The sequence below is a fragment of the Delphinus delphis genome, chromosome 10 (assembly GCF_949987515.2).
Source record: "Delphinus delphis chromosome 10, mDelDel1.2, whole genome shotgun sequence".
Taxonomy (NCBI): Eukaryota; Metazoa; Chordata; class Mammalia; order Artiodactyla; family Delphinidae; genus Delphinus; species Delphinus delphis.
Window position 1 is genome coordinate 67,833,572 of NC_082692.2, and position 25,777 is coordinate 67,859,348.

At 53.7% G+C, this 25,777-nt stretch overlaps 1 protein-coding gene and 1 pseudogene across 1 annotated transcript in view; one reads left to right on the forward strand and one right to left on the reverse strand.

Annotated features, from left to right (window-relative positions):
• The window catches only part of DNAH1 (dynein axonemal heavy chain 1), a 79,518-nt gene that overhangs the window by 20,806 nt on the left and 32,935 nt on the right, over window positions 1–25,777 (forward strand). The window contains exons 9-32 of the mRNA XM_060021467.1: window positions 6,202–6,359; window positions 7,643–7,854; window positions 8,545–8,843; window positions 10,245–10,395; window positions 11,109–11,302; window positions 11,398–11,623; window positions 12,108–12,227; window positions 12,608–12,690; window positions 13,744–13,885; window positions 14,456–14,611; window positions 15,018–15,216; window positions 15,296–15,549; window positions 16,137–16,349; window positions 17,894–18,058; window positions 18,779–18,900; window positions 19,060–19,165; window positions 19,749–19,928; window positions 20,574–20,714; window positions 21,334–21,497; window positions 21,727–21,840; window positions 22,583–22,771; window positions 23,051–23,156; window positions 23,865–23,978; window positions 24,435–24,584. Coding sequence (XP_059877450.1) covers window positions 6,202–6,359; window positions 7,643–7,854; window positions 8,545–8,843; window positions 10,245–10,395; window positions 11,109–11,302; window positions 11,398–11,623; window positions 12,108–12,227; window positions 12,608–12,690; window positions 13,744–13,885; window positions 14,456–14,611; window positions 15,018–15,216; window positions 15,296–15,549; window positions 16,137–16,349; window positions 17,894–18,058; window positions 18,779–18,900; window positions 19,060–19,165; window positions 19,749–19,928; window positions 20,574–20,714; window positions 21,334–21,497; window positions 21,727–21,840; window positions 22,583–22,771; window positions 23,051–23,156; window positions 23,865–23,978; window positions 24,435–24,584 — 3,958 coding nt within the window. The remainder of the gene's footprint in view (window positions 1–6,201; window positions 6,360–7,642; window positions 7,855–8,544; window positions 8,844–10,244; window positions 10,396–11,108; window positions 11,303–11,397; window positions 11,624–12,107; window positions 12,228–12,607; window positions 12,691–13,743; window positions 13,886–14,455; window positions 14,612–15,017; window positions 15,217–15,295; window positions 15,550–16,136; window positions 16,350–17,893; window positions 18,059–18,778; window positions 18,901–19,059; window positions 19,166–19,748; window positions 19,929–20,573; window positions 20,715–21,333; window positions 21,498–21,726; window positions 21,841–22,582; window positions 22,772–23,050; window positions 23,157–23,864; window positions 23,979–24,434; window positions 24,585–25,777) is intronic.
• LOC132431856 (peptidyl-prolyl cis-trans isomerase A-like) lies at window positions 74–378 on the reverse strand (annotated as a pseudogene).

The following is a 25,777-nucleotide window of genomic DNA, read 5'->3' on the forward strand; positions in this document are numbered from 1 at the left end:
TATAGGCTATCATGAGCAAATGAGAGAAGGAATGGTCTGGTAGTTAAAATACAATACAAGTCAAATTTATTAGTTATCCACAGTCAGAAATGGTGAGCTTCTTGCTGGTCTTGCCAAACCTGGACCCAAAGCACTCCATGGTTTTCACAATATTCATGCCCTCTTTCACCTTGCTAAAGACCACGTGCTTGCCACCCAACCACCCAGTCTTGGTAGTGTAAATGAAAAACTGGGAACCATTTATGTGGGTCCACAATTTGCCATGTACAAGATGTGAAGACCCATATGCTTCAGAGTGATGCTTATTATCAAATTTCCCCTTGTAGATAACTTGCTGCCAGTGCCATTATGGCATGTGAAGTCACCACCCTGGTACATAAACCCTGGAATAGTTCTGTGAAAGTAGGGACCTTTATAACCAAATCCTTTCTCCTCAGTGCTCAGAACACTCAAGTTTTCTGCTGTCTATGGAACTTTGTCTGCAAACAGTTCAAATGAGACATGGTCCAAGGTGACATCAACAGTGAATGTCAAAGAACACTGTGGGGTTGACCGTGGTGGGGTAGTGCAGGGTGGCTTCGGGTGGCATCGGCAAAGCCCTATTTTTAATTTTTTGAGAAACCACCAACATGTTTTCCATAGCAGCTGTACCATTTTACATTCCTAGCAGCAGGGCACAAGGGTTCAAATTTCTCCATATCCTCACTGACACTTTCTATTTTCTGTTTTTTTTTTTTCCTTAGAGTAGCCATCCTAAAGGATGTGAAGTGGTATCTCCTTGTGATTTTTATTTGCATTTTCCTAATGATTAGTGATGTTAAGCACTTCTTTTCATGCGCTTATCGGCTATTTGTATATTCTTCTTTGGAGAAATGTGTATTCAAATTCTTTTGCCTATATTCAAATCTAGTTGTATTTATTTATTTATTTATTTATTTAGTTATTTAGTTATGGCTGTGTTGGGTCTTAGTTTTGGCACGTGGGATCTTTCGTTGCAGCGCATGGGCTTCTTTTTAGTTGTGGCACACGGCCTCTCTAGTTGTGGCGCACGGGCTTAGTTGCCCTGTGGCATGTGGGATCTTAGTTCCCTGACCAGGGATCTAACCCATGTCCCCTGCTTTGGAAGGTGGATTCTTAAGCACTGGACCCCCAGGGAAGTCCCCAGTTGTTTTTTTGTTGTTGCATTTTAGTTCTTTATATACTTTGGATATTAATCCCTTATCAGATATGTGATTTGAAGATATTTTCTCCCATTCCATGGGTTGCCTTTTTATTCTGTTGATAGTGTCCTTTGTGTAACTAGGACACAAAGGTTTTCATTTTGGTGACATCCAATTTGTCTATTTTTCCTTATTGCTTGTGACTTTGTGTCATGTATAAGAAATCATTACCAAATCCAATGTCGTGAAGCTTTCTTCCATGTGTTCTTTTAAGAATTTTACAGTGTTAGATCTTATGTTCAGATCTTTGATCCATTTTGAGTTAAATTTTGCATATGGTCTTAGGTAAGGGTCCAAGTTCATTCTTTTGCATGTGAATATGCAGTTTTCCCAGGACAATGTGTTGAAAAGGCTGTCTTTTTCCCCATTGAATGATGTTGGCACCCTTGTTGAAAATAATTTGACTATATATATATGAGGTTTTATTTTTGGGTTGTCTTTTCTATTCCATTGGTCTCTCAGTCTGTCTTTATTCCAGTACCACATATTTTGATTACTGTAGGTTTGTAATTAGTTTTGAAACTGAAAAGTGTGAGTCTTCCCACTTTGTTCTTTTTCAAGTTTGTTTTGGCTATTTAGGGGGTCCCTTGAGATTCCATATGAATTTTAGGATGAATTTTTCTCTTTCTGCAAAAAAAGTTGTTGGGATTTTGATAGGGATTTTGCACGCTTATTTCCTCATGTGAGCTTTAGTATCAACTTGTCTAGCTGTATTTTTAAAACGCTTGGTATTTTTATTGTGATAGCATTATATTTTTAAATTACCTTAGGTATAGCTGACATCTTTGGGATCCTGAATTGTACTATCCAAGAACAAGGAATGTTTGTCCATTTGTTCAAGTCTACTTCTGTATCTTTCAGTAGTGCTTTAAAGATTTTTTCATATAGGTTTTGCATATTTCTAAGTATTTTATCTTCTTTGTTGCTATTATAAATGGGCTTTCTCTACTTTTACATCTATTGATTGATTTCTTTATGCCAATTTACATCCTGTTACCTTCCTAAAATCATTTAATGTTTGAGTTTATCATTGATTCTCTGGGACTTTCTAAGTGCACACTATCTGTAAATAGAGATAGTTTTACTTATTATTTTCCAATTCTTATTCCTCTAATTACTTTCTCTTGTCTAATTGCATTTTCTAATACCTCCAGTACAATATTGAATAGTAGTGGAGACAGTAGGCTTCATTACCTTGTTCCTAAAATTAGTGGAAATACCTCTAGTGTTTATGCCTTAAGAAAAATGCTAGCTTTAGGGTTTTGTTTATTTAATAATGTAGCTGTTGATTTCTATTTTCTTAAATTTTTTTTTTGTCACAGGCTATTTAAGTACCCGTGGAGATAATCATATGTTTGTCTCCTTAGATCTATTCACATGGTGAATTATATTAATTGATTTGCTAATATTGAGACAACCTTGCAATCCTTTAATAAATCCCACTTAGCCATGGTGTATCATTTTTTTTAACATCTTTATTGGAGTATAATTGCTTTACAATGGTGTGTTAGTTTCTGTTTTATAACAAAGCGAATCAGTTATACATATACATATGTTCCCATATCTCTTCCCTCTTGCGTCTCCCTCCCACCCTCCCTATCCCACCCCTCTAGTGTATCATTTTTAATGTGGTATTAGATTTTGTCCATTAATATGCTATTTAGAACTTTATCATTGATATGTGATACTGGCTTGCAATTTTTTTTTGTATTTCTTTATACAGGTTTGAAGCAAAGTTATACTTGCTTCATATAAAGAATTTTGACATTTTCCATCTTTTTCAGTACTCTGGAGCAATTTATGTTGCATTGGGGCTGTGTGGTCATTCTTTTGTAAAACCATTTGGACATGGGGCTTTTCTAGTTTTTCTATAACTTTATTTTTCTACAGGTATTTGATCTTTTTAAGCTTTCTTTTTTCTAATGGAGTCAATTTTGGTATACTTTGTTTCTCTAGAAAATTATCCATGTTACCTAGTTTTAAAAATATATTTGCATAGACAACTCTTGTTGTCTTGCTTTGTATGTTGCTTTTGAGACATCTGATGTCAAAGTCCCCTTCTCTTGTAAGTTGTTTGATTTTTTTTTTTCTTGGAGACCTTGGAGATTTTTTTTTTTTCGTCTTTAAAGTCTAATCATTTTACTAGGGTATGTCCTAGAGTTGATCATTCTGATATTTTTTCCCAAGTACACAATGGGCCTTTTAAATGTATAAATTCAGATATTCTTTTATTTCTGGAAAATATTCTTGAATTGTAGTTTTAAATATTAGTTCTGTTCCATTGTTTTGTTTCTCTTCCTCAGAGACTCCATACTATCTATCTATCCATTTATCTATCTGTTGTGTTGCTTCTTCTTTGTTTCTAATTCAACTACTTTCTGATCCTTTTCTGTTCTTTCTTCTTCTAATTTTCATTCTCTTGGTTTTATTCGTGACTTTCTTAAATGTATTTTATTAACTTTTTAATTTGACTGTATTATTCTATGGCCAACTTGTAATTTAGCTTTCCTTCATAAGATAATTTAGTTTCTTCCATTTTTTTCCCGAGTCCAATTAAATATCCTTTCTTTTCTTCCTGTTATTTGCCTATTTCTATGTTTTATTTTTCATATGCCCAAATACTTTGAAGAGATTTACTTTAGTTTGAAGTGTTGTGTTAGTTTTCTTCTCCTTTGTCTTTTTTTGCGGGGTGTGAGAATTTTCATCAATTAAGGTGTTTTCTTTCTTTTTCTTATAGTAGCTTTATATAAATGTAGCCTTTCACCTACCTATTTCATTGATTTGTAAAGATTTACAAGATTTCTAGTCCCAGGGCGCCCTCCTCTGTTAGTATAGCAAACTGTTTTTATTTATTTATTTATTTTTTAATAAATGGCCATGTAGGGGGGCGGGTGTTGGGGAGAAGGGTCATGTGTCCTCCAAATTTTTTGTTCTCTCTTGCAGGACTCTACTTTTCACTTTTGTTTCTTTCTCCCTCACCCTCCAATCTCCAAAGGATTCCTATTCTTTCCTTTTACCTTCCCCCCTCATAAGTCATGCCTTTCAGAGAATCCTACCTTGAACGCATGCAGCTAAATCCCTTCCTTTCAGTAAGTGCTGTGATTTACCAGGACTCTTGTTTTTGCAGTTAGGAGAGACTTTCTCTTTCTGGAAGGATTTTAGGTCCATATGGGGGCTACCATACACCACTCTTCTGCACAGTTTTTCCCAGACTGCCCTTGTTCTCCATGAAGGCTTGCAGCTGCAGTGTGAGTGAGAGTGCACTGGGAGTTGATGTTTATTTTTCTACTTGAAGATAATGTGAGTTTGGACATTCTCTTTATTCTAGTTATGCTAAAGGTGTACGTTTTGGGTAGTGCTATTTGTTTTTCTTGCTTTTCTTTTCCTCTTCTCTTTTTTTAAAAAGTGTGCTGGGAGAGTTGAATTGATGTGGCCATTGTTATCATGGTTGTCCAGAATTCCATTTCTTGAGTTTTATATCATTTAGAGTATCTTTGGCTATAAATTACAAAGATGCTTGGCTGAGATTGGCTTAGAAAACAGGGAAATTCATTTCTTTACATGTAACAAGAAATCTGATGCAGGACATCTCAGGCTTGGACCTCAGGGCTCTGTCTGGTGTCTGCTGGCTTTGTTCTCAGGGAAGATGGCAGCAGCAGTTTCAGAAGCACAAGGTCCAGAGTCCATTGACTCCTGCTGTGGATTAGATTCCCTAGAAATAGAGCCTGTTTCAGGGATTCACGTACAAGTGATTTTTTGATGCAGTCCTCTCAGGAGAATCTACAAGCAAGTGAAGGAGGCAGGATAAGATGGAGGAAGCATCTAGGCAGAGGTGGGGTTTTAGGAGAAGCTAGCCTCTGATCCCACAGGGAATTCTGGAGCATGAATGACAACACAGAGTTTGTCTTGAGGGAGACAGGACAAGGGGGCTTGATTCTATATCTCTGCATCAGTCACTGGTCAGTCACAACTGGGTCCTGTAGCCACTCCTAAACAATTACAGTCGGGACCCAGCCCCACCAGGATTGACGTAGACTAGTTGAGATATACCCCTGGAGCTGGGGATGGTTCATCTTCCCCTGAGTCATGTGAGAAAGGAATAAATCTGGAGCAAAAGTGAGGTGCAGTTAGGAGGCAATGGATATCCCTCAGGCGGCCAGCCACGTGTGTGGCAGGTACCTATCTTGTGCCAGGACTGGGGCACAGTGGTGAGCGCCCCCAACAAAGGGCTCTCGGTCTAGCCAGGAAGACAGGCAGTGAGAAAGCTGGGTGTCTGGGTTCTGATGGGTACTGTGATGACAGAGCAAGGTAAGGGAATAGAGATGTCTTGGAGGGGCTGCTTTACATCAGGTGGTGAGGAAAGGCCTCGCTGGGGTGAACATTTGAGCTGAGGCCTGCAGTGCAAGGGGAGAAGAGAATTCTGGTTGAGGGAACAACGGTGTCGAAGCTGAGAGGTGGAGACACGTCTGGGGGATGTGAGGAGCAGTAGGGGGTTAATGCAGCCGGAGTGGACCAGGGAGGGTGCTGTAGCCTGGGAGACACTGGAGACGGAGGCCGGACGCCATGAGGCAGGCACAGGTGTTAAGAAGGAACGCGTTCACGGGCCTGCAGTGTGAGAGGAGTCAGGGAAGGGCTTTGAGCAGAGGACCGGCTTGACCATTTACATGTTTAAAATATCTTTTTTTTTCCTGCCAAGTGGAAAATGGGTTTTAAGGGGGCAAGAGGGGGAGGCAGAGAGGTCAGTGAAGAGTGGGAAGCAAAATGGGCAGACTCAGGGACTGATGTGATCCTGGGGGCGGGGGTGGCATAGAAGAGGCACGACGGGTGCTGGTGGCTGGGGGCCAGGTAGGAGGTGTGCCCAGAAATGCAGAAGGGATGCCCCAAACTCATGTCCCCAGAGCCTGGGGCCCAGCTGGCCCACAGTGTTGTGGCGGGGGGGTGGAGCCCTCCTGATTCCGCCTTCTCTGCTCCACATGGGCAGGGTTCTGGAGCACTTCAGCAATCTTTCGAGAGAAGTGAACCTGGACTACGAGCGCAGCATGAACAAGATCAGCTTTGACAAAATCGTCTCCTCCAAGCCCAAGACGTTCTTCTATGTGACCCTGCCTGAGGAAGAGGAGGAGAAGGTGCCCAAGCAAGGTGACGCTGGCTAGACAGAGGCAGGCCCACGGCCACCCACGGCCAGAGCCCCTCCTGCCCCTCCCTCTGGGACCTCCCCTGTCCCCAGCATTCATCACCTTCTTTTCCTACCTGTCTGGAGAGCTGGGGGTTGGGGTTGTGGGGGTGGGGTAGAAGAAGGCTCTTTGATTTATTATTTTTTTAATTTTAATTTTAAAATATTTATTATTTATTTATTTATATGGGCTGTGCCCGGTCTTTTTTTTTTTTTTTTTTTTTTTTGGCGGTACGCGGGCCTCTCACTGGTGTGGCCTCTCCAGTTGTGGAGCACAGGCTCTGGACGTGCAGGCTCAGCAGCCATGGCTCACGGGCCCAGCCGCTCCGCAGCATGTGGGATCTTCCCGGACCGGGGCACGAACCCATGTCCCCTGCATCAGCAGGTGGACTCTCAACCACTGTGCCACCAGGGAAGCCCTGTGCCCGGTCTTAGTTGTAGCATGTGGGATCTTTTTAGTCGCGGCATGTGGACTTCTTAGTTGTGGCACGCATGTGGGATCTAGTTCCCCGACCAGGTGTCGAACTTGGGCCCCCTGCAGTGGGAGCGCAGAATCTTACCCACTGGACCACCAGGGAAGTCCCCGAAGGCTCTTTTAAAAATAGTAGTCTGAACAGTGCAGAAGTGGCAAGGTAAACATGGACTAGGAAAGCAATTGTCCAGAAGTGGATGAAAAGTGCTCTGATTTTCTGACCTAGGGACATGCAGTCCTTTTCTTCCTCCAGTAGCAAGAGTAGGTTGGCACTGCTGCAGCTCCATTTGATATGTGGCAGACCGAGTCTCAGAGCTCCTTGCTTGGAGCTCTCTGATCCCTGCCCCAGCTTCCATGTGTGTGAGGTACCCAGGAAACTGGGGTGGGGTGCAGACCATGGGCACTCCCAGGGGCCTGATGCCCACGTCTTCCTTTCTTGGTGCTCCAGGGCAGGCCCCAGATGGGCCCCAGGGGTTGTGTGCAGGTTGGCTGGGAGGGAGTGAGGAGGGAGCCCATGGTTCTCACCCACCTTCAAGGGGCCTGTGATCCAGAGTGACCTGGAGGGAATTGGTTTACCCACCCCAGAGTGGGCACTTCACTGTGGAGCCTTGGGGTCACCCAGGTAGGCCATGGGGAAAGAGGGGTTCCAGGGACATGGGTGTCTCTTCCAGGGAGGAGGCAGGAGTTGTTCCCTCCATCAATACCTGGTAGATCTGCCCTGACCCCTGGTACATCCAAGGCCCATCTGACACTGGCCCTTGACCCCCATCCCTGCAGGACTGGTGAGTGTCCCCCAGTACCCATTCCAGGAACAGAAGGCAGACTTCACCTTCGTGTCCTTGCTCACACGGTCGGAGGTCATCACGGCCCTCAGCAAAGTGCGGGCCGAGTGCAGCAAGGTGACCGCTATGTCCCTCTTCCACTCAAGCCTCTCCAAGTACAGCCGCTTAGAGGAGTTCGAACAAATCCAGTCACAGACCTACTCCCAGGTGCGTGGGCATCCAGGGCACAGAGGGTGATAGCGGGCCAGGGCCTCGGAGCTGATGGGCACAGACAGGGGCCCTGGGAAGCCCGGAGTTGATCAGCCGAGAGCCCCTGCTTTCCTTAAAACCAGGCCTTGCCTCTTCCTAGACCTTGCGGGAAGCTGGGGCGGGTGCCAACCGGGTGTTTCATCTTAGAGAGAAAAGGAAAACCAGGCTGGGCTCCCTTTCTAGTCCTTTTCCATCCCAACACTGGTGGCCTCTGAAGCAGACTCCCAGTCTTGGAAAGGGGAGCAGGAACCCCATGCACCCCCATATCTACCTGAGCATGGGAGTGTGAGGGGGAGAGGTGTAGCCTCATGGGAGACAGGCACCAGTGGGCCCAGGAGGAAAGCTCCTTTCTGCTCCACTCTGTGCCTCGATCTCTCTCTCTCTGCCTCATTCTCTGTATCTCTGTGTCTCTCCCTTGGCTGGAGGGAAAGCCCTGCTTTTGCTGCCCCTCCCTCTCTCATCCCCCCACCTCCAGAAGCCCTGGTCCCTGGGGGTCATAGGGGGTGTTGGTTGGCAGGGCTTGGCAGTAAGTTGGGGTTGTGGGGAGATCCCTTCATGGTCATCTGAGTCTGGAGAGTGCCCGAGCATGGTGGCTGTGGGCAGTGCGCCCCGCAGGCAGCCACATGATGCCACTTGTGGCCACCGCAGGTGCAGATGTTCCTCAAGGACAGCTGGATCACCACGCTCAAGGTGGTCATGCGCAGCAGCCTGCGTGACATGAGCAAGGGCTGGTACAACCTCTACGAGACCAACTGGGAGGTGTACCTCATGTCGAAGCTGCGCAGGCTGATGGAGCTGCTCAAGTACATGCTGCAGGACACACTGCGCTTCCTGGTGCAAAACTCTCTCGCCAGCTTCGCGCAGTTCATCAGCGATGCCTGCTGCAGCGTGCTCGACTGCACCGATGACATGGTCTGGGGCGAAGACTTCATAAACAGCCCCTATAGGTGGGGCTCGGCTGGGCAGAGGCACCTGTCGACACCAGAGCTGTTCCTTGTCAGGCGCTGACGGCTAGGGCGGTACAGGGTCAGGGGGCCAGGGCAGCCAGGGGCAGGGTGCCCAGCACTGCTGGGTCCTGGACACAAGGGTGGGCCTGGCTCCTGCCCTGGTTGCTGGGGAATGTCCCAGCAGCTCTGCCTGGCATATCTTCTGGTGACTTCCATCTCTGTCACTGAGTTCCTCAGTTGAGAAATGTTTTTTGAGCACTTGCCATGAACCAGGTGGGGTTCTAGGGGAACAAGAGGGGTGCGGCCCCTGCTCTCACATGAGCACAGACAGCAATCAAAGAAATAAACAGATACAGTCATTGCTGATCTCGGCAGGGGCTCTGACATATCCAGGAGAGGGGACGTTGCCAAGGGGGTCAGGGATGAGGTGGCATCTGAACCAAGAACTGAGACAGAGGAAACCAGCCATGAGGGGATGGTGGGGAGGGGGCACCAGCTGGAGGGCCTGGAGGCACGGAGGGAAGAGAAAAGTTGGGGCCGTCATGGAAGGAAAGGCCAGTGGCTATGGCTGGAGAGGGAAAGGCAGGGGGGGTTGGTCAGGATGACTCGGGAGAGGTTGCGAGGACCAGGCCAGACCATGTAGAGCCTCCTGCGGTCATGGTTGGGGGCTGGATTTATTCCGATTGTGGTCAGCAGCCATCAGAGGGGAGTAACAATCCAAATTATATTCCAAAACCATGCTCTGGGTTTGTGAGGATGAGTGAGGCAGAAGAGACGTGAGACCAAGGCTCTTACCATTGTCTAGAAAAGGGGTGATGGGGCTGGGTAGGGCAGATTTGGGGCAGTGAGTAGGCTGTAGTGCTGGGGAGAGGATGTGTAGGAGGAAGAGGGCAGGGGAGGAGACCAGGCTGACTCCTGGGGTCCACTGAGCCCTGGCGGGAGTCAGGGAACATGGAATGTCTGAAATGCTCATTTGAGGTCAGGGTGGTTGGCAATCCAGAGTGCGGAGGAGGCTCGGCTGGGATCTAGGCTTGAAGGTCGTTGCATGTAGTGGGTGTCTGGAGCCAAGGATGGTGGGCTCCCAGGGAGAGCATGGACGCCACAAGTGCCCAGGGCCTCTCCAACCTTCCCTGATGACCTCAGGACCGCGTGGAGGTTGTTCTCCCTCTCCCTGGTGCCCATGGGCCTCTGGGCAAGTGGCAGGAATGGAGGAGCCTGTCTGGTTGGTGTGGGTCTTTCTCTCTGGTAACTTGGAGGTTTCTGGGAAGAGGGCAGAGGCAAGTCTCGTGCATGAAGAAGCTCCAGAGCCATAATGCCGGCAGCAAGGGCAGGGACTGGGCTTCCCGTGCGCAGCCCTCTTCAGGCCCCTGCCCACAATCCGCCCGACCACTGTCCCCGCAGGCCCCGCAAGAATCCCCTGTTCATCGTGGACCTGGTGCTGGACAGCTCAGGGGTGCACTACAGCACGCCGTTGGAGCAGTTCGAGACTTCTCTGCTCAACCTCTTTGACAAGGGCATCCTGGCCACCCACACGGTGCCCCAGCTGGAGAAGGTACAGTGGCACTTATGCCAGGGTGCTGCCACAGTGTCAGAGCAGTTCAACTTCATCATGGCTGGCAGTGTGCTCAGCCCTTTAATTCTTGAATAGCTCATTTAGTCCTCACCACAAGCTGAACTGGGTACCATTAACATCCCCATTTTGTAGATGAGGCTTGGAGAAGTTTTGCCCAAAGTCACATAGCTGCTAAGGGTCAGACCTGCGATTGGAACTAGGCTTGCTCACCCACTCCTGCCACAGCCATGTCTGACCCAGATCCCATCCAGCTCCTGACCTCTCTCTTCCACTCAAGATGTAGACAGAGACTGACCTCCACTCTCGGGACCCCTTCTCAAAGGTCCTCATTCGTCACCACAGCACAGCCTGCTACCCCAGGCCCCACAGCTGCTGTAACTCTAGTCCCCTCTTCTGTCCCTTGCTGGTCAGTCGGAGACATCAGTGACCTGGTTGTCCCATTGGCCTTGAGCTGAGCCAGGCAAGGCAGAGGAAGATGCTGTCCCTTGGTGGGCCACCTGGGCCTCCCGCCTTGTATTAGTCCACAGCCTCATCTAAGAGACGTGGCAGCAGACCCTCTGCCCTGCCCCCACCATGCTGTCTATGCTCGGCCACGCTGCCGCTCACTCAGTCTTTGGACCACACTCCAACCCTTCTGCCCGCCTGCCCTGTGGCTCATCCAGCTCTGTGCGCCTCCCCACCTTGCCCCACAGCTGGTGATGGAGGACATCTTCATCAGCGGTGACCCCCTGCTGGAGTCGGTGGGGCTTCATGAGCTGCTGGTGGAGGAGCTGCGGGCCGTCATCGCCAATGCTGTGTGCAAGGCCATAATCCCACTGCAGGCCTACGCCAAGGAGTACAGAAAGTACCTGGAACTGAACAACAATGATGTTGGCACCTTCCTCAAGTGCGTGGGTGCGTCAGAGTGTGTCTGCCTGTCTGTGTGACCCCCACTCACCCTCTCACCACCCTCTGCCCCTCGTGGGTGCCCGCTGTCCACAGGGCCTTCCAGACGCAATGCCCGTCGGCCAAGGAGGTGCGGGAGGTGGTGCTCACCCACCTGCAGGAGAAAGAGATCCTGGACAGCTCATTGCCCAGCATCATCATCATTGGTCCCTTCTACGTCAACGTCAACAACGTCAAACAGAGCCTGTCCAAGAAGTGCAAGGCCCTGGCCACTTCCATGCTGGACATCCTGGCTAAGAACCTGCACAAGGAGGTGGATGATGTAGGTGCCCACCTGCCCGGCCCTAGAGACCGCACCAGCACACACACCGTGCATATGTAGTGAACTCCCATGAGTGAGGCTCAGAGGTGTCTGCAGACATCCAGGCCAATGGAAGGGTCTGGAAGTCACCCTGCCTCGACCCTGCCTGGGGTCATATGGGAGGTCCCAGGAAGTGGGGGCTTCTATCTTTTCCCCTGGACTTGTAAAGAGCTGGGAACCCCTCACAAAGAACACCCTGAGATGATCATTTCGCAGAGCTGAGGGTGTGCAGGTGCAGGCGGCTGGGGAGGGGGAAACGCACTGGGTGACCTTCAGCTCCCCAGTGTGCTGGAAGGGAGCACCTCTTTTCAGAATGCACCGTAGGATGTGGTGGGGTGGGGGCAGTTCCCTGTTGGGAGATACTGGGACCAAGAAGGAGGAGCAGGCCCCTGGGAAGGCAAGGGAGGGGCACACGGCCTCCCCAGCACCCTCCCCCTCCTGCCAGATCTGTGAAGAGTTCCGCAGCATCAGCCGCAAGATCTACGAGAAGCCCAACAGCATTGAGGAGCTGGCTGAGCTTCGTGAGTGGATGAAGGGCATCCCCGAGAAGCTGGTGGGGCTGGAGGTGAGGCGGGTACATGGGGGGCTGGGGGCTGGGGACAGGCAGGGGCTGGGAGAGCAGGAGCCGGGAGGCTGGGAGTGAGGTAGACACACAGAGGACAGTTGGCCTCGGAGGGTTATGAGGCTGGGTGCACGATGCAGATTCAGAGCTATGCTGTTTGGGCTGTCAGGAGGGCATGAGTGGGGGGCTGGAGTTTGGAGGTGTGGTGGCCCAGGCCCTTGGAGCCCTGAGCCCAATGCCAGCACCTCCTCCACCACCCCAGGCCTCCCCTCTCTGGAAGAGGGCACCCTCTCCCTAACACCCAACCACTTTGGGGAGCCTGGTCCCAGTTACCCTCCCACCTCCCAGGTACACATAGTTCTCATCAATGCCTATACATGCAGGATCGGATTGCGAAGGTCATGGATGACTACCAAGTCATGGACGAGTTCTTTTACAACCTCAGCACAGATGACTTCAATGACAAGTGAGTGTGAGGTCGGTCCTCACTCCAGGCAGGTGGTGGATAGCGGGAGGTGGGGGAGGAGGTGCTGAGCCATGGCGGCTGCAGGCTGTGCAGTCACACGTCTCCACGTGGGCCAGGGCCACGTGGCCAGTGGGGCAGAAGGAAATCATTTGGCCCTCTTGGTCTAGGGACCCTGCTGCCCCCCACTCTGTCTCCATTCTCTATCCCATCATTGGCCTGACACACACATGTTCACCGGGCCTGGGATCCCCTTGTTTGTGGTTGAGGCCCTTGGGGGTCCTTGGGAGCATGGCGAGAAGGCAAAGCCCAGCGTGGTGGGCGGTCCCTGGGGAGGAGCACTTGTCCCCACCCAGCTCGAGAGCCTCATAGGAAATAGCCTCAGGTTGGGACTGCCTTACTGAGGCCAAGAGACCCCTTGCCCAGCCTGTCTTATAGCCTGGGGCTGGCTCCAGGTTGCCAGCGTCTGGCAGAGACTAGCACTGTCTCCTGGGAACCCTGCCCAGGAGCCCTAAGTCACCTGCTTTATGGGACATCCTGGTGCTCAGGGTGGCCTCCCCCACGATCTGCAGCCCAAGGCCAACTGCAAGCAGAATCTCTGAAGCCCACAGGGTCACCAGGTCAGCCAGGCAGAGGGAGTTGATATGAAGGAAGCTGGTCTGGTGGCCCTGTCTGGTCACCAAGGAAATGCAGGCCAGAGGCTGTCACTTTGCCTCATCTGAGCTGAGGCCCTTTACAGACCTGGGGAACTCAGGATCGCTTCTCTCATTTTGGACACCATTCCCTTCTTGTCCTGTCACTGCGCTGGGCACATTGGGTGTGCATCTCCTTGGAAGCTGTCCACAATCCCAGGGCGGGGACTGCTTTCCCTGCCAGGCAGCCCCACACTGCAGTGGTGGCAGTGGCTGCCTCCAGGCTCACTTCTACCTCCCGGTTGCCCAGCCCCGGCTGCTCCAGCTGCCGCCTGGATCCCCCATTCTCCCCTTCACCCTGGCCTGCACACCCCATGATTTCAGTGTGACATTCCCCCCCATAACCCATCCCTTCCCCATCCAGATGGGCTGCCAGCAACTGGCCTGCTAAGATCCTCGGGCAGATAGAGATGGTACGGCAGCAACACATGGAAGATGAGGAGAAGTTCCGCAAAATCCACATCATGGATCAGAACAACTTCCAGGAGAAGCTGGAAGGGCTGCAGGTGGCGCTGGGTTGAGAACACACACACACACACACACACACACACACACACACACACCATACACACACACACCACACACACACCATACACACACACACACACACCACACACACACACACACCACACACACACACACACCACACACACACACACACCACACACACACACACACACACACCACACAGCTCTCCAGGGCCAGGACTTGCCCCTTGCAGTCAGGAGGTGCTGTGTCAATGTTTGCTGGGCGAGTGAACAAGTAGCTAAAAGAATGAACTGAAAGGCCAGAGAGGTGCCTGGGCAGCAAGTTCCAGGAAATTTCAGAGTAGCAAAGAGCCCCAACCCCTCTGTTGTGTCCTCATGGGCACTGTGTCTCCATCGGACCTTGCTGTGTTACCTTGGGGTGGTCAGCTGCCTGTGATAGGCCAGGAACCTCTCACTCCAGGAGAAAGTCCCCTCAGAACTGGGAGATGTTGATGCTCTGGGGACCTCAGTTTCCCTGGGTGTGCACAGGGATGCACGAGCATAGGTGGGCCCACAGAGGCCTCTGATCCCTTGCTCCTTGGCCTGCAGCTGGTGGTAGCTGGCTTCTCCAGCCACGTGGAGATTGCGCGAGCGCATGAGATTGCCAACGAGGTGCGCCGGGTCAAGAAGCAGCTGAAGGACTGCCAGCAGCTGGCGATGCTCTACAACAACCGCGAGCACATCTTTGGCTTGCCCATCACCAACGTAGGCCTCCTCCGGGTGCACTGCCCCCCAGCCCTGAGAAGGGCTTGAGGAGGAGCCCATGGCATTTGCGGCCACATCTGGAGCCAGCTGCCAAGTAGCAGGGCCCTGGCATTTGGGGGGGGTGCAGGACTGAGCAGGCTGCAGAGAAGAGCTTACCCCCGTCTCCTGGCCCCTAGGGCGAGGAGGCTGCCTGGACCCAAGCAGGAGGCGGGAGGCTCAGTGCAGGCCTTGCTCAGCCACTCAGAGCCCAGAGCCCATGGGGGGAAGGAAGAAGGGAGGCCAGGCCTGAGTCCATGGGGACAGGATCAGGGACAGCAGCCAGGAGCAAGGAGGGGCCCCAGAAGGAGCAGCGTGGAGAGAGACTGGGGAGCACCCCGACACAGCCCCAGCTTTTCTGCCCCTGCAGTATGACAAGCTCTCCAGGATGGTGAAGGAGTTCCAGCCCTACCTGGACCTCTGGACCACAGCCTCCGACTGGCTGCGCTGGTCAGAGAGCTGGATGAACGACCCCCTGTCAGCCATCGACGCAGAGCAGCTGGAGAAGAACGTCATCGAGTCGTTCAAGACCATGCACAAGTGCGTGAAGCAGTTCAAGGACATCCCAGGTAGGCAGCCCAGCCAGCCCGTCCCCTCCTTCCCTGCCTGTGCCAGCTGCCTCTCACCCCTGCCTGCCCTGCCCGGCAGCCTGCCAGGATGTGGCCTTAGACATCCAGGCCCGCATTGAGGAGTTCAAGCCGTACATCCCGCTGATCCAGGGGCTACGCAACCCTGGCATGAGGACCCACCACTGGGACATGCTGTCCAATGAGATCAACATTAATGTCAGGCCCAAGGCCAACCTGACCTTCGCCCGCTGCCTTGAGATGAACCTGCAGGACCACACTGAGAGCATCAGCAAGGTGGCCAAGGTGGCTGGCAAGGAGTATGCCATCGAGCAGGTGGGCAACCACCAGCAGGCCCGCCCTGCCCCACCCACATGCTGCCCAATGGTGTGGGAATGTGACAGTACTGGGCCCCATCCCTGGGGCCCCATTCACCAGGCCAAGAGGTTGAGGTGCATCCTATTAAGTGCGTTAATAATGCATATGAAGTGCTTGGCATGGTGTCTACCACCCCTATTATTATTCAGTTATTCCTCTCAAGTTATTCCTCTCTCAGGAAGGTGCTGATAGCATTACCTCATTTAACAGATGAGCAAATTAAGGCTCAGAGAGGTTCAGCAATTGGCCAAGGTGGCATAGCCAATAAGGGCTGGAACTGGGACCAGAGCTCCTAACCAGTGCCTTAGCTGCCTCCCAACATGCTTGTTCATGCATGTTGTACACATACACCACATGTGAGAGCGAGTCAGCCTTGGATTCCAATGAGGGTCCATGGGGGATTTGTTGACCAGACAAGCTGAGGGTTTGTTGAGGGGGCCTGAGTGAAGATCATGGCCGGGTAGAACCTGCCCTTCCCCACCCAGTGCTGCTCAGTGTGGGCCGGCTCTTTCCCGGGACCCAGCCTTGACTCGTTCCTACTCCAGGCGCTGGACAAGATGGAGAAGGAGTGGTCCACCATCCTGTTCAACGTGATGCCCTACAAGGAGACAGAGACCTACATCCTCAAGAGCCCAGATGAGGCCTCTCAACTGCTTGATGACCACATCGTCATGACCCAGAGCATGACCTTCTCGCCCTACAAGAAGCCCTTCGAGCAACGCATCAACTCCTGGGAGAACAAGCTGAAGCTGACCCAGGTGGGCCCTTCCTGTCCTCCCCTCCCCCATCCCCCCACCCTCGCAGCACCCTGTCCCAAGGCTGCTCTTTATGGTGTCTGGGTGGGGCTGGAAGTGCTGGAGTGCCTTGCTGAAGGTTTGCACAGCTCCTGGGTCTCTGCCAGTCCCCTCACAAAGAGGAGGGGGACTAGAATGGCGCTCTCCGTCTCAGGTTCGGCTGCTGGAGGAGGCAATTCAGAACGTGCTGGTGGGGCCAGTGTTTGGTCCAAAGCTGCAGCTGAGGAGGGGTGTGAGAGCTGCCAGCAGACCCCCAAAGTGATGCCTAGGCTTGGGACAGCTAGGACCTCCAGTCTCAGGACTTTCTGGGCTGGACACCACAAGGCCCTGAGGCTCCTCAAAGTCCCCTCCTACTCGGCCCTGAGCTTCTCACTCGCAGCTTCTCACTTGGAGCTGGCTTGGGGTAAGAGAGCCAGGGCACTAGGGACCGCTGCTCTTTGGGGCTCTCAAGGCCAGTGGCCGGCACTATCTGCAGCACCCTGAGGTCAGTGCCAGGGCCAGGCCTACTGGTATGATTCTGACAGCCCCTTTTCTGGGAGCTGTTCAGAAACTTCCAGTGAAGACCAGAAGCTGAGCGAGCAGGGCCTGCCTGTATGTTCCTTGGGTCACCCAGAGAGGCCTGAGCTCATCAGCATTGTCCCTGGGTCTCCGTCCTTTGCTCACACTGTCCTCTCTACCTGGAGTTCCATCTCCTCCAGGGCTCAGCATCGAGCGGCCCTCATTGATTCCCCCACACCTGCCTGCAAGGTATTCCCATCGAGGCCCTTGGTCGGTGCCTCTTACAGAACCCATCACACACACTGGGCCCTTGGTGATTCAGAGGCAGAACTGGCTGTTTAGAGGATTGTGGGCTCCTCAAGGGCAGGGACCACACCCTCCTCTGTTTCCTCTGGAGCCCACATGGACTTGACCTGGGCCTGACACAGGCTGGCCACAGCACACTGTCTCATGAAGAAAAGAATGAACGAATGAATGAATGGGTTTGCACTGATAGGAAATGGCAAGAGATAAATTTGGAAAGGGGAATCTGGAGGCAGAGGGGAAAGTGGCTTGAAGAGGTCTCACTCTTGGACTGATGTTTCACAGAGTATTTTAGGGGATCTCAAGCTCAAGTCCCAGTACACCTCAAAGAATCGAGGGGTCATAGACCCAAAGTCCTCCCAGGAGAGAAGACTGGTTTGGTCTTCCATGCACTGGGCTCTTTCCTTGTTACTTTAGGGTTTGCTGGTTGGGGCGTGGTTCTCTCATAAGAAGAGTGGCTCCCCTGGCTCTGTTGGAGGGTTGGGCATCCTGTGGGGGATTTGCGGTTTCTCTGGAGGGCAGACATCCATGCAGCCTCTTTGTTCCCTGGAGTACCGTGGCTGACAGCGCCATCTAGAAATTTTCCCATGGACACTGGCTCTGGTGCCCAGTGCTCTGCCTAGAACTCTAGTGGGATAGAATGTCTATGTCATGGAGGACAGGACCCAACTTGGACCCCAGGCCCTGACAGTCCATGCCCTGTTCAGGAGGTGCTAGAGGAGTGGCTGAACTGTCAGCGGGCTTGGCTCTACCTGGAACCCATCTTCAGCTCTGAAGACATCAACCGGCAGTTGCCGGTAGAGAGCAAGCGCTACCAGACCATGGAGCGGATCTGGAGGAAGATCATGAAGAATGCCTACGAGAACCGGGAGGCGAGCTCACCCGGGGATGGGAGGGGGAAGCTGGGACTACCGGGGAGCCTCCTGGTCTTGTCTCTACTGAACAAGAAAGACTGGAGGACAAGTCCAGGGCTTTGGTCTTGGCCCGTGTCCCCCTGGGTGGGCTCCCCAGTCTTGAGAGACATTCTTCAGAAACACAGCAGTTGATGATTTTCCCCTTGGAGATTTGCAGTCCACAGTAGTATTTTTATTATTTAATTAAATTAATTAATTAATTTTATTTGCGGTACGCGGGCCTCTCACTGTTGTGGCCTCTCCCGTTGCGGAGCACAGGCTCCGGGCACACAGGCTCAGCGCCCATGGCTCACGGGCCTAGCCGCTCTGCGGCATGTGGGATCTTCCCGGACCGGGGCATGAACCCGTGTCCCCTGCATTGGCAGGCGGACTCTCAACCACTGCGCCACCAGGGAAGCCCCACATTAGTATTTTTAAAGACCCTGACAAGTCCTACAGCAAATCAAATTACTTGGTATTGGTTAACCCTATTTATTTTGATCATAGACTTCTTTTCTGTGGGGCTGACAGGGGTGATGGAGGCAGCCCCTGGCTCGGGGCAATTTTCCTGCCCCCATTTCTTCACGGGCCCCACTGAAGGTCTCTACGTGGCAGGCATGGGTCCTCTCTGAGCCCACCTTGCTGTTTCCCAGTCAGACCGCTCTTACTTCCAGTTTCTCTCTGACCCGGGCCATCCAGGTGATCAATGTGTGCTCTGACCAGAGGCTGTTGGACAGCCTGCGGGACTGCAACAAGCTGCTGGACATGGTGCAGAAGGGCCTCAGCAAGTACTTGGAGACCAAGAGGAGCGCCTTCCCCAGGTGGGCACCACTGGCCCATGCCCACTGTGTCAGTGCCTGCCCACGAGGCTGGGGCCCCAGTGCCCCTCCAGGCTGGGGTGCAGGGGATGTCAGTGGTACTGGGGCAGCTGGGACCCAGTGGCTGCCTGACCCACTCCCTCACCCCTGTTCCCCTGGCAGATTCTATTTCCTGTCTGACGATGAGCTACTCGAGATCTTGTCCCAGACGAAGGACCCCACAGCTGTGCAGCCCCACCTGCGCAAGTGCTTTGAGAACATCGCCCAGGTGGGTAACTGGGCCAAGGGCTCAGGGCCAGGAGCACTGGGGCACCTTCCCAGGGAGCACACCTCTTCTCTCACCTCAAGTCTCTTTAGCAGGAAATGAGGTGGCAAGTGAGATTCCTGGCTCTTAGAGACATACCTGGGGCCTGTGGGAGGAAGGTCAGCTGCAGAGCCCTTGGCTCAGGGTTGGGGGACCCTTGCTCCCAGCTCACCCAGGGGATCCCTGGCCCCTGCCATACACTGAGGTTCTGGCTAGGCTGAGAAACCCATGAGGCCAGAGGCTCCTGACTCTCCTTGCCCTCATCTTCGTCTACGAGGGAGGCCACACAGGCTTGCGCAGGAGGGGGACATGCAGGGCAGGCTTAGTCTCCTTCCCCAAGTGGGCTGTGCCACAGCTGGGGACAAGGCAGTCCCATCTTGCCCACAAGCAGTCAGGGAAGGCCCAGCCAAGGTGGAGCTCTCTTCCAAATGTGAGAGCCACCTTCTGAAGGTGGAGGGCACAGGCGGGGTCAGCACTGGGGCTCTGGTGGGCAGGGCTTCTGGGCACACTGAGGGTAACCCCACTCTTAACTGCCCCCTGCCCACAGCTGCTCTTCCAGGAGGACCTGGAGATCACACATATGTACTCGGCAGAGGGTGAGGAGGTGCAGTTGTCCTTCTCCATCTACCCATCCAGCAACGTGGAGGACTGGCTGCGGGAGGTGGAACACAGCATGAAGGCCAGTGTGCGGGACATCATCGAGAGAGCCATCAAGGCCTACCCCACAGTGAGCCATGCCTCCCCTCCCAGCACAGTCTCCCAACCTACTCGTTCTTCCGTTTGCTCCTTTCTCAGTGCCTCTGTGCTCTATCACGGGGGCTGGGCTACCTGTCTACCTCATCCTCAGTCAGCCAGAGTGTCTCTGGGGGCAAAGGGTCCTTGGGGCCCACTCAGGGAGGAATCTGAAAACAACCTCTAAAAAGTGAGACTGGCTCCTAGTGATAATCAGTTGCTATGGTTATGTTTCATGCACTCACTGTGTGCCAGGCCCTGGGGTGGAACTTCACCCCCATTACCTCTCTCAGCCCCACAATCAGTGGCTAGCCTGGGTGTTAAGCCTTATCCTACAAAGTAGCCGAGAGATGTTTCCTGCCCAAAGGGCATGTGGTTCATAGGTGACAGTCAGGATTTGAACCCAGGACTGTGTGTTCCCCAGTCCTGGGCTCCCACCCCTCTGCTTCCAGGTCTCCTCTGCAGAGGAAGTAATGACTCTGCCCAGCCCTGAGAGGCCCAGAGCTTAATGGCTTCTCTGCTTTCGAGGTGGAATTAACAACCTGAGACCAGAAGCACAGATGACATTTAAGGGAAAAACAGTGTGCAGGGTCGGGGCTGGCAGCTTCCTGGGTCAGCCCCGTCTGTGTTATCGTCCCAGATACTCAGGACTCAGTGGGTTCTCAACTGGCCTGGCCAGGTGACCATAGCTGGGTGCCAGACCTACTGGACCATGGAGGTGGAAGAGGCTCTGGAGGCCAGCAACCTCAGTACCCAGCTGTTCCCCCAGCTTGCCCGGCAGGTGAGACTCAAGGGGGTCACCATCTGCTCCCCACAAACACCCCACACCCTGGGAGAGCCCAGGCCCTCCAGGAGCTTTGTTGTGTACTGATCCTGGAAGAGGCCTGTGGTTGGAGCCAAAGAGTAGAAAGTTAGACACCCTTGAAATGAGTGTCTCATGACCAGCCACAAGTGGGAGGTATTGGGGCTCTGAGGGGAGCTCTGAGGACAGGCAGATGCCCCTCTCCCGAAGGTCACGGTGGGAGCCTCCTCCTGGAGCCCTCCTGGGCTACCCCGCAGCCTGCGCTCACTCTGTGCACTAGCTCCTCACCACACTCCTTCCTCAAGCTCCTCGCCAGGCCCCACCACCTCACCTGGCCCTTGACACCATAAGCTGCAGGGAGGCAGATGCCATGCATGTGCCTCCGTTTTTATCACTTCCCTGCCAGACTTCCCATGTGACCAGTGCCCTGCCTGCCTTCCCCCTGCCTGGTCACTGCACCCCACCCATCCCAGACCATCAGAAGCCCCCAGAATAGAGGGGTTGTTCCTGGCGGAAGCCCACCCTCTCAACAAGGGAGGGGAAGCCTGCCTGCAGTGTGGCCCTGCCCATTCCTGATGGTGTCCCCTGACTCCTGCAGCTCAGTGACCTGGTGGCACTGGTGCGGGGGAAGCTGTCCCCCATGCAGCGAGCTGTGCTGTCAGCACTAATCGTCATCGAGGTCCACGCCAAGGATGTGGTGAACAAGCTGATTCAGGAGAACGTGGTCAGTGTGAATGACTTCGAGTGGATCTCACAGCTGAGGTGAGGAGGCAGGTGGTGTGGCCACGTCCAGGGCCAGAGCAGCAGCAGGAGGGGTCAAGGGACGTGGGGAGTCAACTACAATAGGGTGGTCCCAGCCCTCGGGGCCCTGGGGCAAGTTGAGCGCCTAGATGACTTCACTCCCCAAAATAACCGCCTCTCCCCTACCACATACCCTGCACAATGGCCCGTGGTCCACATGGCCTGGGAACCTATCTCCCTGCAAAACCAGGTACTACTGGATGAATAACAACCTGTACACCCGGGCTGTGAATGCCAAGTTCATCTATGGCTACGAGTACCTAGGCAACAGTGGGAGGCTGGTGATCACGCCCCTCACAGACAGGTGAGTGCCCCCCTCCCCACGTACCCTCCCACACTGGGCCCCTCCCTCCAGTTCTGACTGGCCCAGGAGTCCAGGGCCCACAAGGCGCAGTCAGTCCATCAAAGGTTAGTAGCTCAGCTTTCGGGTTTAAAACTGGCTCTGCCTGTCATGGGCTGGGCGACCTTGGGCAGGTGGCTCAACGCCCCCTATGCCTCAGTTTCCTCTGCAGCTTCCTCAGGGTGGTTATGAGAGTTTTGTGAGCTCTTAGCACCTGTGTGGTGCTCAGTAAGCATCTAATGGGTGTGGGCTTTACTGATTTTATCAGTCAGATCCTCCTTTCAACACGAGAGAGGAATTGATCTTGAGAGAAACAATGGGCGAGTCCCTTTACAAAGTGAACACTTCTCTTCTAAAGCAATCAGTTGTCTCCTCTGGCTGTCTGTATTTAGTAGCAGCTGGATTTTCAAATTGGGTTTTGAGGAAAGGAAGGGAAGAGTGGCCACAGGTCAGCCATCCTGGCAGGTCCCTGAGCCAAGCGCTGCAGGGCCATGGGGTGGGGGAGCACTGGCCAGGTGGCTGAGGGCTCCAGTCCTGACCCTGGCAGCCAGGGCTGGGCCCGCCTGGGGCCCTGAGAACGGGGAGGAGCAGGAGCTGCCCCTCCACAGGGTCCAAGACGGTGGGGGATGGGGGCTGTCTCTCCTCGTGCCTGTGGGACTCCTGAGGAAGGTGCACGGCCCACACCCATCTCCTCTCACTCCCGCAGGTGCTACCTGACCCTGACTGGGGCCCTGCACCTCAAGTTTGGGGGTGCCCCAGCTGGCCCAGCTGGCACAGGGAAAACTGAGACCACAAAAGACCTGGGCAAGGCCTTGGCCATCCAGACCGTTGTGTTCAACTGCTCCGACCAGCTCGACGTCATGGCCATGGGCAAGTTCTTCAAGGGCCTGGCCAGGTAAGGCTGGGTGTGCAGGTGGCACAGACAGGGCAAGAAGGCTGGACTCTCCCGGGACACTGCCGAGAGGAGCCTCACGGTTTGGTGGAGGGGAGGGGATGGGATAACAGGAGTCAAAGGCTCGGCCCCTGGCGGCCACTGGGACGGGGTGGTGGGCGGTGGGATTGTGGCTGAGCTGACAGCGCCACTGAGGGCTTCCTCCCCAGCAGAGTCAGCGGGGGCCCTTGGAGGTGCCAGGGGGCTCTGAACTCATATCCCCCCTCAACATTCTCCCCTCAGTGCTGGGGCCTGGGCCTGCTTCGATGAGTTCAATCGCATCGATATCGAGGTGCTGTCTGTGGTGGCGCAGCAGATCACCACCATCCAGAAGGCGCAGCAACAGCGGGTGAGCCTCCCGGGGGCCACCCCCGTCCACGCCTCCCGCAACTGACCACGTTTTCCCTTCAGCTATACCCGTCCCGCCCATGCCGCCTTGCAGCCCCCCACACTGGTGGGGTGAGAAGCCAGGTGCTCAGGCCTGCCCTAAGCCCAGCCTCTCTCATCTCACAGGGGACTGGGCAGTCCCCCCCACCCCAGAAGAGCTGTCTCTGGGGGACTTCTGAAGCCAGTCGGGGAGCCCCATATCCTTACCCCACTCTGGGTACAGCTCCTAGGCCAAGCTGCAGTAGATGAAGCGGTCCCTCCCCACATCCTGACCGTTATGGAAAGTCCCAGCCATTTGTCCTTCTAGTTTTGTTCAGGGTGGTCAGAGGTCTTCTCCTGGGGATAAGAGCTGGGAGGCTGGCAGGTGTCCCAACCCCAGTAAGGCCCTGGGTCCTAGTAAGGGCTGAGTTTGCCCAGGTCTAAGGAGAATCAGTGTTGGGAAATGGGGGTGGAAGAAGATATGTGAAGGGAAGGGGAGCCGGGACCTGGGAGGCCACGGGTAGCCAGTGGGACCAGAGGTCTTAGGGCAGATCCTGAGAGAGGAGCCAACCCATGGTCAGGGGTCCAGTCCAGGCTGACCGGTTATAGTCAGGACAGGGACATCAAGAGGGGATGAGGGGGAACATCCAGAGGATGCGGCAGGTGAGCCAATCCCTCCCTACCCCTGTAGGTGGACCGCTTCATGTTTGAAGGTGTTGAGATCCCACTTGTGCAGTCCTGCGCTGTGTTTATCACCATGAACCCGGGATACGCTGGTCGCACGGAGTTGCCCGATAACCTGAAGGTGAGTTCGGACCTAGGTTTGTCCAGGAGGCTGCTCAGGGTATTGGGAAACACCAGAGCTGTGGCCTGGGCTCAGAGATGCTAAAGCACTTATGCAAGTACACACAGCTGCTGGACATCAGGGACTGTGCTTCCCCATGGCAGCCCTCCTGCCCAGGGGCCCTGAAGCCCACCCCCAGCCATGGAGAGGAGGGCCCAGGCTTGTCCTCAGGGCTTGGCAGAAGGTAAGGGGCAGGTTCAAGTCAACACAAAGGACTGGTTTCTAACGGGCAGAGGGATCCACTCATAGGGGCGTATAAGCCTCAGCTGTGGTAGGCGCAGTGGAGGGAGGATCCAAGCGTCGGTGGGGGAGGAGGGCAGTGAAGCTTCCTTCAGAGGACCAGACAGTCCAGAGAGCAGGTGGTGCTCTGGGAGGGGAGGTTGGCCTCTCCATTCACACGTACACCATGTGCCCCAGGCACTGTTCCGGCCTGTAGCCATGATGGTTCCAGATTACGCCATGATCGCTGAGATCTCCCTCTACTCCTTTGGCTTCAACGAGGCCAATGTGCTGGCCAAGAAGATCACGACCACCTTCAAGCTATCCTCCGAGCAGCTCAGTTCCCAGGTGAGGTCATGCCCTAACCAGGTTCCAGGGTCTGAGAGCTGCTGCCTTCCCCTAGCAACCCTAGGAGATAGGTATTACATCCCCATTTCTCAGCTGAGGTCACTGAGGTCCTAAGTAGGCAGGAGCCTGGCCAGGCTCATGTGGTGCACAGGGGAGCTGGAACAGGAGCTGGGAACAGATGCCCACCTGGGCCAGTTCAGGTGCAAATGAGGGTCAGCCAGTAAGAGACCAAGAGCCACACAATCCAAGGCTGGATAGCAAGTGCACCTAGGTCTCGTGGGACCAGAGTGGGACAACCAGCACCCGCTCCACCCGAACCTCCCAACACCAGGGCCTTCCCCTCAGTGAGCTGAGCCCAGGTTCTAGGGCATATGCTGTTGGTATAGGCACCAGCACTGGCGGATGAGCTTTCCTGTTTGGCTCCAGTCTCAGGCAGGCTCCCCCTTTGCAGTGGCAGAGATGAGCCCTAGCTCTGGGCTTACATGCTGCCAGCTTAGTTTCTTTTTTTTTTTTTTTTTTTTTTGCGGTACGTGGGCCTCTCACTGTTGTGGCCTCTCCCGTTGCGGAGCACAGGCTCCGGACGCGCAGGCTCAGCGGCCATGGCTCACGGGCCTAGCTGCTCCGCGGCATGTGGGATCTTCCTGGGCCGGGGCACGAAGCCGCATCCCCTGCATCGGCAGGCAGACTCTCAACCACTGCGCCACCAGGGAAGCCCCCCAGCTTAGTTTCTTAATGGTTCCTAAAAGGTCCCTGGTGTCACCCTAATGGGCCCTCTTTAGGTGACCTGCTCATGCATGAACACCCATCACTGTGGCTTGGGAGACCATACTGCCTTTGACCAGGTGGGGCCCACCGAAACCCATGGGCTAGAGGAGCATTCTGTTACTGGGGAAAACGGCAGCTGTCCACAGAGTGCACCATAGGTGCCAGCGCTTCCACACACCCTTCTTTCTAACCATCCACTTTCAACAATGTACCCCCTCAATAGAGCAGCTATCCCCACATTGTTCTGGAAATGCAATCAACCCTTCCCAAGTGCTGATGACCCAAAGCCAAGCCCAGTCTCTTCATCCAGCTCCAAGTCCAAGATTTCTGGGAAATGTGCTGGTCTGTGGGTCAGGTCCAGATGTAGCTTCCGGGTCTGGCACCATGAGGCAAAATGATAAGTTTAACTATTTCCAACACACCTGCTA